The following is a 21,688-nucleotide window of genomic DNA, read 5'->3' as shown; positions in this document are numbered from 1 at the left end:
TGATGGAATTAGAAAATCACCATTTGACAACCATCATAACAAAAGTTGATTTGGGTAAGTATCACCAATAAATCCCAAGCTAGTAGGTGAAAATGTTAAGAGGAGTAAGACAACTACATAGTCTCAGAGTATCTTTTCTTGAGGTGCTTATTAATTTCAAACGGAAAAATAAATAAATAAAAGAGAAATCTGGAAGTCACCACCTTAACCAAGTGATCAAGATGAACAAGTCTAGCAGTGGGACAAGGCACATCATGTGTTCCTGGTAGAAGATACTTGAGAAGAATACAACATTGTTTCTTTATATTTTCACCAAAAATACATAACTTGAATCTAATAATGAGAAAATTGGAAAAATCCAAATTGAAAAAAAAAATCACAAAATAAACAGCCTCTTCTCTTCAAAGTGTCAATATCATGAAAACTAAAGAAATCCTGAAGAATTGTTCCAGATTAAAGGAGACTAAAGAGATGACTACTGAATGCAATACATAATCTGGAATTTTCTTTTGCTATAAAGAACATTATTGGGACAATTGGCGAGACCTGAATAAGGCATGTAGATTAGAAAATGGTATTATATCAGTGTTAATTTCCTGATATTATTGTACTATGATTAAGAGAATGAATATATTTTTAGGAAACACAGTGATGCATTTAGGTGTAAAGGGGCATCATGTCTTCAGAGAGAGAGAAAGAGAGAGGTTGAGAGAACAAGAAGATAGAAAGAAAAGGATAAAGCAAATGTGGTAAGATGTTAACATCTGAGAAATCTGGGTTTAAGTTCCAAAGTAACTATGGAAATTCTTTGCACTATTCTTGCAACTGTCCTGTATATCTGAAATTATGTCAAAACAAAAGAAAAAGTCAAAACTGTAGAAAAAGTGAACAATTTAGCAATTTAGATCCTGTACACACATATATAACACTTTTTTTTTTTTTTTTTTTTTTTTTGGAGATGGAGTCTTGTTCTGTCACTCAGGCTGGAGTGCAGTGGCGCTATCTCGGCTCACTGCAAGCTCTGCCTCCCGGGTTCACGCTATTCTCCTGCCTCAGCCTACTAAGTAGCTGGGACTACAGGCGCCAGCCACCCCGCCTGGCAAATTTTTTGTATTTTTACTAGAGACGGGGTTTCACCGTGTTAGCCAGGATGGTCTCGATCTCCTGACCTCGTGATCCACCTGCCTCGGCCTCCCAAAGTGCTGGGATTACAGCACTATTATTTTAAAATAATAAATAGTGGGATTATTTTAAAATAATAGTGTTATGGATTATGGGCCATAACACTATTATTTTAAAAATTACTTTTTTATTGCATTCTGTTCCAATTTGGTTTTGCTTCTCGGTTTTGAATGTATTCTGTTTTTGCTTTAAGACTTTTTAAACTTATTTTTTACTATGATTATCAAATTTCTTAGAATGTTTTATTCAGTTATATAAAGTTTGTCATCTGAAATTCCAATGTCCTTTAAATCATTTTCTAAAGTATAGCTGTCAGGCATGACCAGGTAACAGTTGAATATGTAGTCAGCCATTACTTAAAAAAAAAAACCCTCCCCATATATGGGTATTTCCTAAATGTTCATCTTGCTTTTTAAAGTTCACATAATGAGAATATATAATTCATCATATTCCCCTTTTTGCTTATTTCCTGATAGAAAACAGCAGATTTCAGTGCTCCATTGCAGTAACTATAGTTAGTTAGGTAAATATATATTCTTTCTATCATATGACAAGATCTTTTCATTGTATGGAAGTAAATGTAGTATATGCAATAATAAAAGAAATCTTCATTTCATGTACCAACCCAAGAAATGTATGTAACTGACTGAATATATATGCTAATACTTAGGCTACGAAAGTATCAGAACCTACACTACTGCATTGACTCAGAATTACATGATAAATTTTTGGAAGAAAAGGCAGGGACCATTTTGTTTTAATGTATCAGGTTGTAAATATCACCTACAGGATATATGTAATAAAGAATTTTGATAATGATATTGGCTTCATTTGAATTTTTAAGTACATGTTGAGTTGGGTTTTACTGTAGTAACATATAAAGAAAAATATACCTCATGCAGAAAAATGAAAGCTGGAGTTTCGGATAAATCAACAAACCGCTCATCTTGAATGTTAATTGTGGGCACTATGGCATAAATGGGCTCTTGATCCTTTTCATCTTTCTCCTCTTCCTCTTCTTTTTCTGTGTCTGTGCTACTGTCTTCCATTTTTCACGATTCTAAAATAAAATTAATCCATACGTGACTATTTAGGAGTGTCTTCACTTATAAAGTAAAATTAATGGAAAATAATAAAAATAAGCAAAAAATGGAATAAGGTATTCTTCAATGAAACTACAAATCAGGAAAGTTAGCTATAATCTCATTGTAAAAGACTGCTTTTTTGCAAAGATACTCTCTACTGTTGCATTCAAATCAATCCTTCTTATTTTTAAAAGTATGCTACTGTTGCAATAATTGGAAAATAAAATATATATGAATTATAATGAGAGTCAAGTCAATATCAGCCTAGACATTTATGCAACAAGAAGTCAGAAACCTCTCCAGCTATCCTATTATCAGAAAGCAAAGTGTGCTTTCTGATACCTCTATAATCTATACCTCGTACATATTTCTGTAGAAAAGTGCTTAAAATACTGTATTGTAATTTACTATTTTTCATATTGTCTACCTTATTGAACTTCTTAGAACAGAAATTATATTCTTATTTACCCATATACCTTCAACACCTTACAAATAACATACTTAGAATGTGTGCTAAAAATAATTGCCAATGGGACCAACAAGTTCTGCTATTCTTCTAATGTTCAAAGAATATTACAATTGCAAATAGTTTACTTGAATTTTCAGAAATAAAATGCTTAATACTAAATCAATGCAGTAACAATAATTCATTTACTTCTTATTGGAAAGTTAGTTTGTCCAAAACCAAAGTCCCACAGGAGCAAAACTGAGGTTCTTCTGTAATTGCTGTGGGCAACTGCTAACACCAGCTTCAAAAATTTTTCTTCCTCAAATCATATTGGCAGGGTGACCTACATAATTTGCAGGACCCAGTACAAAAAAACAAATGTGGGATTCCTTGTCAAAATGTCAGAAAAATGTCCTCTGAAAGTTACTAATATATAAAAAGTTTTCCCTTTAAAAATATTTTATTACTTATAAAATGTAATAGGTGTAATAGCAATACATGAATAGCAACAAAAACTAAGTGAATAGTAACAAATCCTAAGAAAATATTTTTGATGTCACAATTTTATATAATAAAATAACAATAATATAATATCTTGAGTGATCATAAGAATTTTCTGACTCACTTTTCTGCAAATTAATTTACTAGATCATCAAAATTTATACTCATTGTAATTTCATTTTTAATTGATCAAACTGAAAGTGATGTGAGTTGCTCTTGAGAAATGCAAGATCGTACATAATTTTTGGCAATTTTTAATTTGAGAAGAATCTTCCTGCTCATGCATCTTTCACTGAAGTTTATAAGAATATTTATTGGCTGTGATAACATTTAGATAAATTTCTGATAAATCATTTCAAAATATAACCTTTTGAGCTGATGATTCTTGTAGAACAAGTTTCTAAAAAGATTTAACTCTTTCTAAAAACCAGCTTCCTCTGTGAATTTAATTTTAAATGTAAATTTATTCAACATTCATTTTAATGTTTCCTCTGACAATTTTGGTAACTTCTGGAGGTTGTACAATAATCCAAAGTGGCTTTATATTTTGTATATACACCAAAACACCTGCTTATATGCATTCTATTGTTGTATGTTCCATTACAAAGAAAAAATAAAATTAAAAATGGTCTTTCTTGTTCATACTTCATTTATTCAAAGCTTTAGAAGCTTTTATTCAAGCTTGGAAAAGTATTATTTTCTGTCACATGCAATCATCTTTAATTTCAATTTCTAAACTTATGGATATTTGATTTGCAATATTATAGCAGTTTTCAAAACTGGAGATTTTAAACTCTCTGAATAATTCTAATAACTCCTTGACATGTTTTATTACAATGTCTGTGTGTTTGCTTTTATTTTGTAATATTTTACTAAAAAAGTTTTCTGCATGAGTGTCAATAGTTTCTTTCCTTATTATATGTGCAAATACCACAGGGACAGGTGCTGGGGACCAGCCTCCCATGGTAGGTTCTAGAACTGTCCCCATGTAGAGCCTCTTCTTTCTCCTGAAGCCATCACTGATGTAGCTGTCCCTATTACTTTTGCTGTCATGTTGCTTCTGCTGCTATTGCTGCCATTGCTTTTGTCAACGTGCACTCAAGTGCTGGCCTGGCTGCCTTGAGACTCTGTGATACCTCAAATTGTTCTGATGCATGCTTTTGAGCACCAGGCCACAGGCCTATTTGCTTGGCACCCACACCCTCTGCTGCAGTCACTGATTCAGGCCTATGCATGTGCACACTGCTTCCTGGCCTATCTGTGCTGCTCATGTGAATGTGCGATTGTCCCAACAGACTTTATTTACAAAACTCAAGCTCAAAAATAAAATTTTAAGTATTTAAAAATGGTGACAGCAGAGCATTAAAACAAGTGCAGGGCTCTTCTGAGAGCAGATCTTTGTGTGACTATGTAGGTCATACATCTATGAAGCTGAAGCCGGCCCTGTGTATTAGCCATTGATTTGGCCATGTATTCAAGTAGATCCACAGGAGTTTCTAAAAGAACTCTGTCTTAGTCATCAAGGCCTCTGTTGGCCCACTTTGGTGACATTGGGATGACTGCCCTTCTGGAGAGAGAGCGGGTAAAATGCCTCCGTTGTATAAGAGAGTGCCAATATCATCATCAGCTCTTTTTGATCTCAGAAATACGTGAATCTTCACTGAATCAACAGAACATTATACTTACACTCTTCTCTTGCCAAAGAAGATAACTGCAATTGTCATGTTTTTAAGGTCTGAATCTTCTGGAGTATATGTATCATTTCTTATGTCTATCTTATTGGATTGGCTCTTTCTTGATGACATTGAGCCTCACTCTATAACATGGAAAGCATGTTCTATCATATGAAGCCAGAAGGTTTGGTAGGTTCTGGGTTCTTGAATGTGTTAGTCAGGTGGTCACAGACATATCATTTATTCATTAAATTTACTCCTCTCTAAAATGGGGTAAAATTAGTAAAACAAAACAACAACTAATTTTTATGTTTCAAAAAGATGTGCAGATTAAACATGATAATGCCTCAGGACTTGAGCTCTTACTCTGCTATCTCTAATTTTCTGCTGCAGTCATAAATTATACATGTACTTGTTTTCCTCTTCCTGCTGCTACAACAATACTTCATAGGTGGTAACATACACTTCCATCAGGAGGCTCCAAATATCTGATTGTCTGTTGTTATGTGATGTTAATAGCCAGTGGTATCATTTGACTTCCCTTCCTTTAACACGTTTACTTTTTTCAATGCCCCATAGTGTTTTTTTTAAAATAACTATTATTATTATGACATTACAATACTTTATATTTGCTAAGTAATCACAGTTTATTGCTTAAATCTTCAAGCAGCTAAAAATGGTTTGGCTATACATTTAAATTTGTTTTGTGAATAAACTAAAATATGTACACTCAATCCTTTCATGGATATTAAATGTGAATGAATATCCCAGAAAAATATTTCCTTCAGAACGTTAGGCTATATCTTATTTTTAACCTTTTTATTAAGAAGTGTTTCAAAGGCTGGGCATGGTGACTCATGCCTGTAATCTCAGCACTTTGGGAGATGGAGGCAGGTGGATTACCTGAGGTCAGGAGTTCAAGACTAGCCTGGCCAACATGGTGAAACCCCATCTCTACTAAAAATACCAAAAAAATTATCCAGGCATGGTGGTGTGTGCCTGTAATCCCAGCTACTTGGGAGGCTGAGGCAGGAGAATCACTTGAACCCCGTGGGTGGTGGTTGCAGTGAGCTGAGATCACGTCATTGTACTCCAGCCTGGGAGACACAGCGAGACTCTGTCTCAAAAAAAAAAAAAAAAAAGAAAGAAAGAAAGAAAGAAAAGAAAAGTGTTTCAAATATAAACAAAAGTAGCAGATTAGTACAATGAATCCTCAAGTACCCATTAATCAGCTTCAATAAATATCAATTCATGAGCAATTTATCTATAACCCTTCCACTTCCCCTCTGAACTCTCTAGATTATTTTGAAGCAAAACTTAGACATTTAGACTTAATAATATATCCTAAAGAACTTTATAGGAATATACAGAGATAGACCTCATTCCTTTTCATAGCTGCATAGCACTCCTTTGCATAGATGTACCATAGGTTATTCAATTTTCTATTTATAAACATACAGAATGTTTCCAATTTTCTGCTATTACAAAAGGGTTGCAAAGTATAGTACATCTATTTGTTTTAAAAATATGTATATATGTGTATTTTTTTTTTTTTTTTTTTTTTTTGAGACAGAATCTTGCTCTGTCTCCCAGGCTGGAGTGCAGTGGTGCATTCTCCACTCACAATAACCTCTGCCTCCCAGGTTCAAGTGATTCTCCTGCCTCAGCCTCCCGAGTAGCTGGGATTACAGGTGTATGCCACCACAGCTGGCTAATTTTTGTATTTTTAGTAGAGACAGGGTTTCACCATGTTGGCCAGGCTGGTCTCGAACTCCTGACCTTAGGTGATCCACCTGCCTTGGCCTCCCAAAGTGCCAGGATTACAGGCATAAGCCACCACTCCTGGCCTTGAAATCTTTATAATAAAGATGGTATTAACTTTGAAAACTTAGGTTCAGACAATTTCTCAGAGCACTGCACCTTTAAATATGATACAGCTTACCTGGGCAACAAATGATAAGTACCATGCTGAATTTGTACAAATTCCTCAGTTTGCTAAAGTTTTCAATCTCTATTATTCTGAAAACATTCTAAATATTTTAGAGCAAGTAAAGTATTTACACAGGGAAGCAACTAAAAGATACTACAAGACAGTTCTGATCGAGATCATCAGAAAAACTTTAACCTTTAGAATAAAAGTACTTAGGCATACATTTAACCAAGGACATGATAGATCTGTACACTGGAAACTATAGAACTCCAGTGAAAGAAATTAGATGTAAATAAATTGAAAGGTATCCCATGTTATGGATTAGAAGAATTAATATTGTTAAAATGGTTTTACTACACAAAGTAATCTACAGGTTCAACCTGCAATCTCTATAAAATTCCAATAGCATTTTTTCACAGGAATAGAAAAAAATCCTAAAATGTATATGGAACCATAAAGGACTCCAAGTAGCCAAACCAACTTTGAGCAAGAACAACAATGCTAGAAAAAAATTGCATGTTCTGATTTCTAATTGTAGCACAAAGTTATAGTAATCAAAACAGTATGGTGCTGGCATTAAAAAAAAAAAAAAGACCAATGGAACAAAATAGAGAACCCAGAAATGAACTAATGCATATACAGCCAAGTAATTTTGGGCATGGATGTCAAGAATGCACAACATAGTTTCTTCAATACAGGGTGTTAGGGAAATTGGATATCCACATGCCAAAGAATGAAATCAGGCCCTTGTTTTACATCACACACAAAAATTAACTCAAACTAGATTAAAGAATTAAACATGAGCTCTGAAAGCATAAAACTCCTAGAAGAAAACGTAGGAAAAAGGTCCTTGACATTGGTTTTAGTGATGATATTTTGGGTACGACACCAAAAGCACAGACAACAAAAGGAAAAATAAAGTGAGATGACATCCAGCTAAAAAACTTCTGCGTGGCAAAAGAAACAATCAACAAAATGAAAAGGCAACCTATGGAATGGGAGGAAATATTTGCAAACTATGTATGTGATAAGGGGTTAACATCCAAAACACACAAGGAACTTATACAACTGAATAGCAACAACTCAAATAATCCCATTAAAAAATGGGTAACGGAGCTGAATAGACATTTTCCCAAAGAAAACATACAAATGGCCAACAAGTACATAAAAAGGTGATCAACATTACCAACCATTGGAGAAATGCAAATCAAAACCACAATAAGATATCGCCTCACACCTGTTAGGATGGCTATGATTGAAAAAACAAAAGATAATAATTGTTGATGAGTATGTGAAGAAAAAGGAACCCTTGTACACTGTTAGTGGGAATATAAGTTGGTAAAACCATTATAGAAAATAGTATGAAGTTTCCTCAAAAAATTAAAAATAAACCTTCCTTATTATCCAGCAGTTCTTCTGGTTATATATCTAAATGAATTGAAATCAGGATCTCAAAGTGATATCGGCACCCCCACATTCATTTCATCACTATTTACAAAAGCCAAGATATGGAATCAACATAAATTTCCATGGACATATGAATGCACAAAGAAATTGTGATATATGTATACAATGGAACATTTTACAGCCATAGAAAAAGGAAATTCTGCAATTTGCAACATCATGGATAGAAAATGAAATATTTAGGCAGACAGAGAAATACAAATACGTATGATCTCACTTATATATGGAACTTAAAGTAGTCAAACTCATAGAAGCAGAGTGGGATGGTGGCTGCCAGGGACTTGGGGTAGGAGAAATTGGAGAGTAATGGTTAAAGAGTACAAAAGTTTAGCTATGCAAGATAAATAAGTTTTGAAGATCTACTAGACGGCATAGTGCCTGTAGCTAACAATACTCTTTTGTATACATAAAATTACTAAGAGAGTAGATCTTATGATAAAACAACAACAAAAATAATTAACACGGGTGGATAAAACTTTGGGAGGTGATAGATATTTTATGAGATTGATGATGGTTGGTGGTTTCATGGGTGTATACTTATCCCCAATCTCATTGAGCTGTATACAATAAATATGTACAGTATTTTATACATCAACCATACCTCAATAATGTTTTTTTTAAAAAAGGAAAAGATGGAGAGTGAGTAGTGACAGAAAACACAACAAAGGCAAATATTAAAAAGTCTGTGTGAATTAAAACAAAAAAACCCACTAATTAATCTAATTAAATAGGCAGGAAAGGACTTAACCAGGTAACAAAGTTTAATGGATAAAACAATAAATATATGGCCGGGCACGGCGGCTTACTCCTGTAATCTCAGTACTTTGGGAGACCGAGGCGGGCAGATCACAGGGTCAGAAGTTAGAGACCAGCTTGGCCAACATGGTGAAACCCCATCTCTACTAAAAACACAAAAATTAGCAGGCATGGGGGCGGGCGCTTGTAATCCCAGCTACTCAGGAGGCTGAGGCAGGAGAATTGCTTTAACCCAGAAGGCAGAGGTTGCAGTGAGTCAACATAGTGCTACTCCACCGTAGCCTGGGCAACAGAGTGAAACTCTGTCTCAAAAAAAAAAAAACCAAAAAACAAAAAGCAATAAATATCCAAAGACAGTTAACATAGGATTGCAAAGCCCATTGTATTAATATTACTATATTGCAGGCAATAAGATTGACAGCTATAAATAAAATAATAGAATAAAATATATTCTCAGGCTACAGTGATATAAACAGAGAATGTTTAATATACCACCTTAAATTCCTGGCATAGGAAGAACTACATAGCTGTCAGGTATGGTAATTCTAGAGACTTATATCTCCAGAACGTCTAAATCAATGAAGTAAATATTTATTGAGTTTTCTGATAAAGACTTTACAAATATGCAAACAATGTACAATCTGAAGAGAAAGTAAGGCAGGGAAAGAACTAGTTCTCTGTCACATAAGCTGAGGTAAAATAAGCACAAATAAAAAGCAACATTCTTAGGAAAGTAGATAAGGCTGAAAAAGCAACTGGTAGCCTGGAATTTGGGACTTGAACTCTAGGCATTAGGAGCTATGGCGGAGTTGTAAAGATATTGCTGACAATGAGAAGAATGGCTTGGAAAAGGTGTGAATTTAGAGGCAAGGAAACAATCTGGAGGCTGGGACCCAGCCACTGTGTTACCGGTAGGAGATAGTGGTGAGCAAGACCAGACAAGGTTCCTGACCTTAGGGGCAGCAAGACCGGGAGCAAGACAAGTTAATGAAAAAATCACAGATATAGGGCGGATGCAGTGGCTCACGCCTGTAATCCCAGCACTTTGGGAGGCCGAGGCGGGCGGATCACGAGGTAAGGAGAACGAGACCATCCTGGCTAACACGGTGAAACCCCGTCTCTACTAAAAATACAAAAATTAGCGGGGGCGTGGTGGCACACACCTGTGGCCCCAGCTACTTCGGAGGCTGAGGCAGGAGGATGGCATGAACCTGGGAGGCAGAGCTTGCAGTGAGCCGAGATCGCGCCACTGCACTCCAGCCTGGGTGACAGAGTGAGACTCTGTTAAAAAAAAAAAAAAAAAGAAAGAAAGAAAGAAAAAAAAATCACAGACATAAAATTCTAAAAGTTTTAACTGAAATTGGTGCTATGATAACTTGAACCACAAAAACAGGGTGACCACACACTGCACACTTATAGGGAGCACCACCGGCATAGCAAGTTCTGCAGAGAAGCAGCCCCCACTGGAAGGAGGCAAGGCAGTACCACGTGATGCTGTAGGAGTCGGAAGAGAAGAGGATGTGGTCTTAAGGGGATTTTAAGAGAGCAAAGGACATGAATAAGCCAAAACAGGAAGCTTCACAAAGAATAATTAAGCAATAAACATTGCAGGGTACCCCTTGTTTTGTAATACACATCAGTAATTCCTCTTCTTCAAACGAAACATTGGTGATCATTGTTTTGATTTTGAATTCTTAAGGAAAAATTTCTAGATAGATACAAGGAGCATGTGTAAAAATCAAATACCGCATGCTCCAGAGAATGGGGCAGGATACACAAACAATGTGACTTTTGGACAATAAAATGGCAATGCTTCAAGAAAGCTGTAGCAGAAAACCACACTGTCTTTCGATATTACTCACCGCTGAACAAGCACAGGTTTTGCTCATTTTAGAAACAGCAGGGTGTAATGTAAAGTCGAACATGATTTATTTCTCTCCTAGCTCCACACAAAACCTGTGTGTTCTTTTTTTGTGACTTGGCTCTTCTGACTGCCCTGAAGATAAGATTGGGTGCTCCTTCCCCTAGAAGCCCATTGCTCTACAAGGTTAATTACAAGATGTTTCTACAAGGTTAATTACAAGATGTTTCTACAGGAACTCAGAGCTGACCCCTTGGAGGAAGAGAGAACTCTGGGGCACTTCCAATGTTTTGTTTTGTTTTGTTTTGTTTGGTTTTGTTTTGTTTTAGTTTCCTAACATGTTAAAAAAAAAAAAAAAAAAAACATAGAAATGTCAAAACTGGGTTACAAAAATTCTGGTATAAAGTTGTATGACAAGTGCCTTCAATTCTGTCAGTGTATCTCTGGTAATTACATGTATATTATCTTTTGGAGATAACATTGAAAGTCTATAAAATCAAGGCTCATCCTATGGGGCCTCTGGTCCACTATATGGCGGGCTCAGAATATTGGGCAGCCAATCTGACATGAGGCATACCTCAGATCCGTTTAATGGACAACAGCAACAACAATATCAGATAGAACTAACTTAATAGTCCTAAATGCCACAGATAAAATATTGCAGTTATTCCTGCCTATATTTTATATTCTATGTACAATTATACAATGCACATTTTTACCATACAAAGTCAGACTTGAAACATTTTTTTAAGATGTAGATACATATTTTATTTTATTTATTTTTATTTTTGTGGGTACATAGTAGGTATATATATTTCTGGAGATGCTTTTTTAAAAAAAGAAAGTAAAAATGCTGTTATTCAAAGACCCAACAAATCAAACCACAACATATTTTTTCCTGAAAGAAATGATACAGAGGACTTTTGAAAAAAGAATCCTGAAAAGAAAAGAATCCTACAGGAAAAACAAAAAGAATCTTAAAGGAAAGGAAAAATGAAAACTCTTGCAGTAAATATGTACAGATAAAAATTGCCTCATAATTGAAGGGTTAAAGTAACAATGGGGAGTGGGGCAGAGCAAGATGGCCGAATAGGAACAGCTCCAGTCTCCAACTCCCAGCGCGAGCAACGCAGAGCACCGGTGATTTCTGCATTTTCAACTGAGGTACTGGGGTCATCTCACTGGGGAGTGCTGGACAATTGGTGCTGGTCAGCTGCTGCAGCCCAACCAGCGAGAGCTGAAGCAGGGCGAGGCATTGCCTCACCTGGGAAGTGCAAGGGGGAAGGGAATCCCTTTCCCTAGCCAGGGGAACTGAGACACACAACACCTGGAAAATCGGGTAATTCCCACCCCAATACTACGCTTTAAGCAAACGGGCACACCAGGAGATTATACCCACACCTGGCCGGGAGAGTCCCACGGCCACGGAGCCTCCCTCATTGCTAGCACAGCAGTCTGTGATCTAACCGAAACTGCAGCAGCGAGGCTGGGGGAGGGGCGCCCGCCATTGCTGAGGCTTAAGTAGGTAAACAAAGCCACTGGGAAGCTCAAACTGGGTGGAGCTCACAGCAGCTCAAGGAAACCTGCCTGTCTCTGTAGACTCCACCTCTGGGGACAGGGCACAGCTAAACAACAAAAGGAGAAGCAGCAGAGGCCTGTGCAGACGCGAACGACTCTGTCTGACAGCTTTGAAGAGAACAGTGGATCTCCCAACACGGAGGTTGAGATCTGAGAACGGACAGACTGCCTGCTTAAGTGGGTCCCTGACCCCTGAGTAGCCTAACAGGGAGACATCCCCCACTGGGGGCAGTCTGACACCCCACACCTCACAGGGTGGAGTACACCTCTGAGAGGAAGCTTCCAAAGTAAGAATCAGACAGGTACACTCGCTGTTCAGCAATATTCTATCTTCTGCAAACTCTGCTGCTGATACCCAGGCAAACAGGGTCTGGAGTGGACCTCAAGCAATCTCCAACAGACCTACAGCTGAGGGTCCTGACTATTAGAAGGAAAACTATCAAACAGGAAGAACACCTATACCAAAACCCCATCAGTACGTCACCATCATCAAAGACCAGAGGCAGATAAAACCATGAAGATGGGGAAGAAGCAGGGCAGAAAAGCTGGAAATTCAAGAAATAAGAGCGCATCTCCCCCTGCAAAGGAGCGCAGCCCATCGCCAGCAACGGATCAAAGCTGGTCAGAGAATGACTTTGACGAGATGAGAGAAGAAGGCTTCAGTCCATCAAACTTCTCAGAGCTAAAGGAGGAATTACGTACCCAGCACAAAGAAACTAAAAATCTTGAAAAAACAGTGGAAGAATTGATAGCTAGAATAATTAATGCAGAGAAGGTCATAAATGAAATGACAGAGATGAAAACCATGACACGAGAAATACGTGACAAATCTACAAGCTTCAGTAACCGACTCGATCAACTGGAAGAAAGAGTATCAGCGATTGAGGATCAAATGAATGAAATGAAGAGAGAAGAGAAACCAAAAGAAAAAAGAAGAAAAAGAAATGAACAAAGCCTGCAAGAAGTATGGGATTATGTAAAAAGAACAAATCAACGTCTGACTGGGGTGCCTGAAAGTGAGGGGGAAAATGGAACCAAGTTGGAAAACACTCTTCAGGATATCATCCAGGAGAACTTCCCCAACCTAGTAGGGCAGGCCAACATTCAAATACAGGAAATACAGAGAATGCCACAAAGATACTCCTCGAGAAGAGTAACTCCAAGACACATAATTGCCAGATTCACCAAAGTTGAAATGAAGGAAAAAATCTTAAGGGCAGCCAGAGAGAAAGGTCGGGTTACCCACAAAGGGAAGCCCATCAGACTAACAGCAGACCTCTTGACAGAAACTCTACAAGCCAGAAGGGAGTGGGGGCCAATATTCAACGTTCTTAAAGAAAAGAATTTTAAACCCAGAATTTCATATCCAGCCAAACTAAGTTTCATAAGTGAAGGAGAAATAAAATCCTTTACAGATAAGCAAATGCTTAGAGATTTTGTCACCACCAGGCCTGCCTTACAAGAGACCCTGAAGGAAGCCCTAAACATGGAAAGGAACAACCGGTACCAGCCATTGCAAAAACATGCCAAAATGTAAAGACCATCGAGGCTAGGAAGAAACTGCATCAACTAACGAGCAAAATAACCAGTTAATATCATAATGACAGAATCAAGTTCACACATAACAATATTAACCTTCAATGTAAATGGACTAAATGCTCCAATTAAAAGACACAGACTGGCAAACTGGATAAAGAGTCAAGACCCATCAGTCTGCTGTATTCAGGAGACCCATCTCACATGCAGAGACATACATAGGCTCAAAATAAAGGGATGGAGGAAGATCTACCAAGCAAATGGAGAACAAAAAAAAAGCAGGGGTTGCAATCCTAGTCTCTGATAAAATAGACCTTAAACCATCAAAGATCAAAAGAGACAAAGAAGGCCATTATATAATGGTAAAGGGATCAATTCAACAGGAAGAGCTAACTATCCTAAATATATATGCACCCAATACAGGAGCACCCAGATTCATAAAGCAAGTGCTTAGAGACTTACAAAGAGACTTAGACTCCCATACAATAATAATGGGAGACTTCAACACTCCACTGTCAACATTAGACAGATCAACGAGACAGAAAGTTAACAAGGATATCCAGGAATTGAACTCATCTCTGCACCAAGAAGACCTAATAGACATCTATAGAACTCTCCACCCCAAATCAACAGAATATACATTCTTCTCAGCACCACTTCGCACTTATTCCAAAATTGACCACATAATTAGAAGTAAAGCACTCCTTAGCAATTGTAAAAGAACAGAAATTATAAAAAACTGTCTCTCAGACCACAGTGCAATCAAACTAGAACTCAGGACTAAGAAACTCAATCAAAACCGCTCAACTACATGGAAACTGAACAACCTGCTCCTGAATGACTACTGGGTACATCACGAAATGAAGGCAGAAATAAAGATGTTCTTTGAAACCAATGAGAACAAAGATACAACATACCAGAATCTCTGGGACATATTTAAAGCAGTGTGTAGAGGGAAATTTATAGCACTAAATGCCCACAAGAGAAAGCAGGAAAGATCTAAAATGGACACCCTAACATCACAATTAAAAGAACTGGAGAAGCAAGAGCAAACACATTCAAAAGCTAGCAGAAGGCAAGAAATAACTAAGATCAGAGCAGAACTGAAGGAGATAGAGACACAAAAAACCCTCCAAAAAATCAATGAATCCAGGAGTTAGTTTTTTGAAAAGATCAACAAAATTGACAGACCGCTAGCAAGACTAATAAAGAAGAAAAGAGAGAAGAATCAAATAGACACAATAAAAAATGATAAAGGGGATATCACCATGGACCCCACAGAAATACAAACTACCATCAGAGAATACTATAAACACCTCTACGCAAATCAACTAGAAAATCTAGAGAAATGGATAATTTCCTGGACACTTACACTCTTCCAAGACTAAACCAGGAAGAAGTTGAATCCCTGAATAGACCAATAGCAGGCTCTGAAATTGAGGCAATAATTAATAGCCTACCAACCAAAAAAAGTCCAGGACCAGATGGATTCACAGCTGAATTCTACCAGAGGTACAAGGAGGAGCTGGTACCATTCCTTCTGAAACTATTCCAATCAATTGAAAAAGAGGGAATCCTCCCTAACTCATTTTATGAGGCCAACATCATCCTGATACCAAAGCCTGGCAGAGACACAACAAAAAAATAAAATTTTAGAACAATATCCCTGATGAACATCGATGCAAAAATCCTCAATAAAATACTGGCAAACCGGATTCAGCAGCACATCAAAAAGCTTATCCACCATGATCAAGTGGGCTTCATCCCTGGGATGCAAGGCTGGTTCAACATTCGCAAATCAATAAACGTAATCCAGCATATAAACAGAACCAAAGACCAGAACCACATGATTATCTCAATAGATGCAGAAAAGGCTTTTGACTAAATTCAACAGCCCTTCATGCTAAAAACGCTCAATAAATTTGGTATTGATGGAACGTACCTCAAAATAATAAGAGCTATTTATGACAAACCCACAGCCAATATCATACTGAATGGGCAAAAACTGGAAACATTCCCTTTGAAAACTGGCACAAGACAGGGATGCCCTCTCTCACCACTCCTATTCAACATAGTGTTGGAAGTTCTGGCTAGGGCAATCAGGCAAGAGAAAGAAATCAAGGGTATCCAGTTAGGAAAAGAAGAAGTCAAATTGTCCCTGTTTGCAGATGACATAATTGTATATTTAGAAAACCCCATGGTCTCAGCCCAAAATCTCCTTAAGCTGATAAGCAACTTCAGCAAAGTCTCAGGATACAAAATTAATGTGCAAAAATCACAAGCATTCTTATACACCAGTAAAAGACAAACAGAGAGCCAAATCAGGAATGAACTTCCATTCACAATTGCTTCAAAGAAAATAAAATACCTAGGAATCCAACTTACAAGGGATGTAAAGGACCTCTTCAAGGAGAACTACAAACCACTGCTCAGTGAAATCAAAGAGGACACTAACAAATGGAAGAACATACCATGCTCACGGATAGGAAGAATCAATATCGTGAAAATGGCCATACTGCCCAAGGTTATTTATAGATTCAATGCCATCCCCATCAAGCTACCAATGAGTTTCTTCACAGAATTGGAAAAAACGGCTTGAAAGTTCATATGGAACCAAAAAAGAGCCCGCATTGCCAAGACAATCCTAAGTCATAAGAACAAAGCTGGAAGCATCACGCTACCTGACTTCAAACTATACTACAAGGCTACAGTAACCAAAAGAGCATGGTACTGGTACCAAAACAGAGATCTAGACCAATGGAACAGAACAGAGTCCTCAGAAATAATACCACACATCTACAGCCATCTGATCTTTGACAAACCTGAGAGAAACAAGAAATGGGGAAAGGATTCCCTATTTAATAAATGGTGCTGGGAAAATTGGCTAGCCATAAGTAGAAAGCTGAAACTGGATCCTTTCCTTACTCCTTATACAAAAATTAATTCAAGATGGATTAGAGACTTAAATGTTAGACCTAATACCATAAAAACCCTAGAAGAAAACCTAGGTAGTACGATTCAGGACATAGGCATGTGCAAGGACTTCATGTCTAAAACACCAAAAGCAACGGCAGCAAAAACCAAAATTGACAAATGGGATCTAATTAAACTAAAGAGCTTCTGCACAGCAAAAGAAACTACCATCAGAGTGAACAGGCAACCTATACAGAATGGGAGAAAATTTTTGCAATCTACTCATCTGACAAAGGGCTGATATCCAGAACCTACAAAGAACTCAAACAAATTTACAAGAAAAAAACAAACAACCCCATCAAAAAGTGGGCAAAGGATATGAACAGACATTTCTCAAAAGAAGACATTCATACAGCCAACAGACACGTGAAAAAATGCTCATCATCACTGGCCATCAGAGAGATCCAAATCAAAACCACAATGAGATACCATCTCACACCAGTTACAATGGCAATCATTAAAAAGTCAGGAAACAACAGGTGCTGGAGAGGATGTGGAGAAATAGGAACACTTTTACACTGTTGGTGGGATTGTAAACTAGTTCAACCATTGTGGAAAACAGTATGGCAATTCCTCAAGGATCTAGAACTAGATGTACCATATGACCCAGCCATCCCACTACTGGGTATATACCCAAAGGATTATAAATCATGCTGCTATAAAGACACATGCACACGTATGTTTATTGCGGCAATATTCACAATGGCAAAGACTTGGAATCAACCCAAATGTCCATCTGTGACAGACTGGATTAAGAAAATGTGGCACATATACACCATGGAATATTATGCAGCCATAAAAAAGGATGAGTTTGCGTCCTTTGTAGGGACATGGATGCAGCTGGAAACCATCATTCTTAGCAAACTATCACAAGAACAGAAAACCAAACACCGCATGTTCTCACTCATAGGTGAGAACTGAACAATGACATCACTTGGACTCGGGAAGAGGAACATCACACACTGGGGCCTATCATGGGGAGGGGGGAGGGGGGAGGGATTGCATTGGGAGTTATACCTGATATAAATGACGAATTGATGGGTGCTGACCAGTTGATGGGTGCAGCACACCAACATGGCACAAGTATACATATGTAACAAACCTGCACATTATGCACATGTACCCTAGAACTTAAAGTATAATAATAATAATAAAAAAAAAAGTAACAATGGGGTTTGAACTACCTTCAATTAAAACCACACAAACACATAAATAGCAAACCTCTGAAGGAAAGCTTCAAGGGCATATCTGGCCTTTAATGTTCAGACGTGTTAAACAGTTACATCTTAGATTATGTGCATGTGTAATCCATGAGGAATCTGTTAATTGCAACATGATGGTGGAGAACCCAAGGCTCTGTGATAGAATCAGCACCCTTCCCGAGGATGGAAGGGTGCTGAGAGAGCTCTAGGCCTTCTCCTTCATTTCACCATCCCCTTGCCTTTCTTTGCCCACTCCTACCATAACCCAAGCACAGACCCAAGAAAAGTTCCTCACTCTCTCTTTAAAGCATCTTATACATTTATTCCCTTTCTTCTCGGAAACCTACATAATCAAAACAAGCTCTGTATTACTTATTTCTGAGTAGGTATAACATGTGGGCTTATCACGGGGCAGCACCTTACATGAGGCAGAACTGCCATAGAAACAGACAGGATGTATTTCCAACACACCCTCCTGGTTGACCTTGTCAGCATGCAAGCACTCTTGTTCAGTGTACCTAATAATAATATTTATATAACTCTTTACAATTTAAACAAAACTTTCCCTTGTATTACTTCACTTTGTCCTAACAACCACATACCATAAGAATTACCTCCATTTTGTACAGGAGGAAATTGACAGAGAGTATAAATGATGTGCCCAAGATCACACAGCAAGGATTGGCAGTATTTATTTAAACCCATGTCACCTGGCTCCAAATCCCTCACTCTTTCCTATTATACCATACAAGACTCTCTCTGTGGTCTTAGCAAAGCCCTTCCCGCTTGGCCTTCAATAGCCAAAAGCAGGATCAACAATACAGGCGGGCTGACACAATTTGACTTCTGTCACTGCAACAGTGTGAAGGCTGGGACTCTTTTAGAAAAAGCAAGCCAACACAGTGTAAATCAGTTAAAGACAAATTATTGTTGAGCAGCATTTATTAGGCAGTCCATGAGGTGGCAAGGCTGAGCTGAGCAAAACAGTGGGCTATAGAACTTGTTGCTATAGTTACAAACAAAAGGACAACCTTCAAATATACACAGTGTGGCGAGAAACACTGTTCTTACATCTGTAATAATTTACAGTCATTCTGCAAGTTTAGGCAGGCTTCAGAAATTCAAAAGGTGCCTGAAAGGCGCTATCAGTTCCCTTAATTAGTTTCCAAATAATTTAGCAGTGAGCAGAGTCTAAGAGTTCCAAATCCTGTAAGAGATTTGAAATGCCCGGGTAGGTCTAAAGCTGACGGTCTTCCAGAAGGTCTGTAAAGCAGAAATTCTGCCTGTTTGGGTGCAATCTAGAACGCTCACACTGGAGGTCACTCCTCTTGCTTGCTACGAAAATGTACACATTAGAAAAGTCCCACTGTCTTCCTTACTTGAATTTTTAAAGATGATACCAAAAAGGACGTGTATAACATTACAATACTAGTCTATATATCTTACCTAATGCCTTGCAAACCTGCTTTTTCATTTACCCCTTTTCTCTTTCTCACACCCTGGTTAATAGGAACTGTGGACCTAGATGGATCTGTTTGCTTAGCAAAGAACTCCATGAAATATGGACTATCACTGCTTCCCACCACTGGTTTCTATGAGCCAGGTTCCTCCCTTCTTCCACCTGCTCCTCCTCATTGCTCCTTCTTTTATCTGAAACTGAGACTAGTGGTTTTGACTCAGTCTACCAGGATGGGCAGCATGGGGTAATGGAAAGAACTACTTTGAAGTTCATCAATTTAGGCTTGAATCTCATTCCTCTCCTTCCTGGGTGACTTTGGGCAAAATATGCAACCTCTTAGTAGCTGTTTCCTAAACTGCAAGATGATTTCAATGTTATTGTGAGGATTAAATTGGACAATGCATGTGTCTCAGCCCAGATCTCAGCATATTGGCCTCGATAAATGTCAACTCCCTCCCACCAGTGCCTTGTTCATTTGATTTCATACATAATGTACCTTACATTATTTTGACAAGGAACAAATAAAGACGGGTCATCCTGGAGCTGAACCAAATATTTCAGTTATCTATAGGCTGGAAAAGATGATCTGGGTCCTCTTCGGCATGAATTTGTCCCAGAGCACTCCTTTAGGCTTTGGTGTGAGAGCCTTAAAAGACCTTATCTTCAGTTCTCACTGTGAAACATTTAAATCTGGGATAAGAAAGGCTGTATAGGACATCCGCTATTAGATCAGGGGAAAGGGAGCAACACCATTAAAGAAAAGACTTTAAAAGAATACAAGTCAGCTCTAAGTCAGGGGAAGAGCCACCTTAGATAATAAGTGAAGTAGGCAAAGTTTCCTCTCCCATGTCTACAAATTTCATAGCCTCCTCTTTTTGTTGCGTAAGTATTTCCTGTTCTGAGGCTTTCACTGGCCCTTGGCAGATCTCCACTTTAGTCTTTCTCTCTCCTTGGGCAGCATCCCTTACTCAATTTATTTTCTTCCTTTGAAGGTAATGGTTCTGACATTAATTATAGAGTTAGAATAATATTTCCCAAGCCAATTTTCCTACCTTTTCATTGGAAGAATAAGTTAAAAGTAAAAATAAATAAATAGATCTCTCTGATGTGGAGAACAAAGAGAGTTGGTGAGAAAAACAAATTAGTCTAAGCCTCTGAGGTACCTCATCTACCCAGGACAAGTCTTAGGAAAGGAAATGGTGGAACCTGAACATTCAAGAATATCAAGGGTGTAATGTGCCTCCTTTCCCAGGTGGTACTTGGAAAAAGTGGCAAGGTTCCAGAGCCATCACCATCTTCATTTCTTTATGTGATGAAGCACAGATGACTAGGCAGAGAGGGCACAAGAGAGGGCACAGAGTGGCACGGGAGAGGTGCGGAGGCTGGTTGGGAGCACTACCCCACAAAAGTCCTTGAAACTGGGATGAAAGGATACTGCTCCAGAAAGCTTTGTGGACCAGACAACTGCGAGCCAGGTGGGGATACAGAACTCTCAGAAGACGCCAGCATTGAGATCCACATCTGAGACCCAGGTGGATGCACATCTCAGGAGGAGCCTTCATGGTCAGACACCAGCCGTCGGCCGGACAACCAGCCTGAAACCACGGCGCTATCTAACATCCCTGAACACAGGCCTCATGTCCAAGAGGAGGAGAGGAAAGGGAATCATGAATAAAGGGTTTTTTTTTTTTAATTTAAATTAGCTTTATTGAGTTATAATTCATATGCAATAAAACTCACAAGTTTAAGTGTACAATTTGATGAGATTTTACAAATGTTGACAGTTGTGTGATCACTACCACAAAAGTTTCCCACACTCTTAAAAAGTTCTTCCTATCTGAGGCACTTCCTAAACACGTAAATAAATGAATAAATAAATAAATAAATAAAGTGTTAAAAATTTCTTCGTGCCCCTTTACAATCAGTCCCTCACCCTATCCCCTCCCATTCCCATTCCCATCCGCTCCCTCACTGGCACATGATAACCACCAGTAGTTTTGCCTCTTCTAGAATTTCATGTAAAGAGAATCTGTTGTGAAC

General features: G+C 38.0%; 1 protein-coding gene across 1 annotated transcript in view; it reads right to left on the bottom strand.

Annotated features, from left to right (window-relative positions):
• CCDC146 (coiled-coil domain containing 146) overlaps window positions 1-2,243 on the bottom strand; it is a 157,405-nt gene extending 155,162 nt beyond the window's left edge. Inside the window, exon 1 of the mRNA XM_030932579.1 lies at window positions 2,076-2,243. Within this exon, the coding sequence (XP_030788439.1) occupies window positions 2,076-2,231 (156 nt within the window). The 5' untranslated portion in view covers window positions 2,232-2,243. The remainder of the gene's footprint in view (window positions 1-2,075) is intronic.
• Window positions 2,244-21,688: the final 19,445 nt, after the last annotated feature.

Source organism: Rhinopithecus roxellana, chromosome 6, assembly GCF_007565055.1.
Source record: "Rhinopithecus roxellana isolate Shanxi Qingling chromosome 6, ASM756505v1, whole genome shotgun sequence".
In the NCBI taxonomy this organism is placed as follows: Eukaryota; Metazoa; Chordata; class Mammalia; order Primates; family Cercopithecidae; genus Rhinopithecus; species Rhinopithecus roxellana.
Note: the sequence above shows the minus strand (reverse complement) of the source record. Positions and strands in the feature narration are given on the sequence as shown.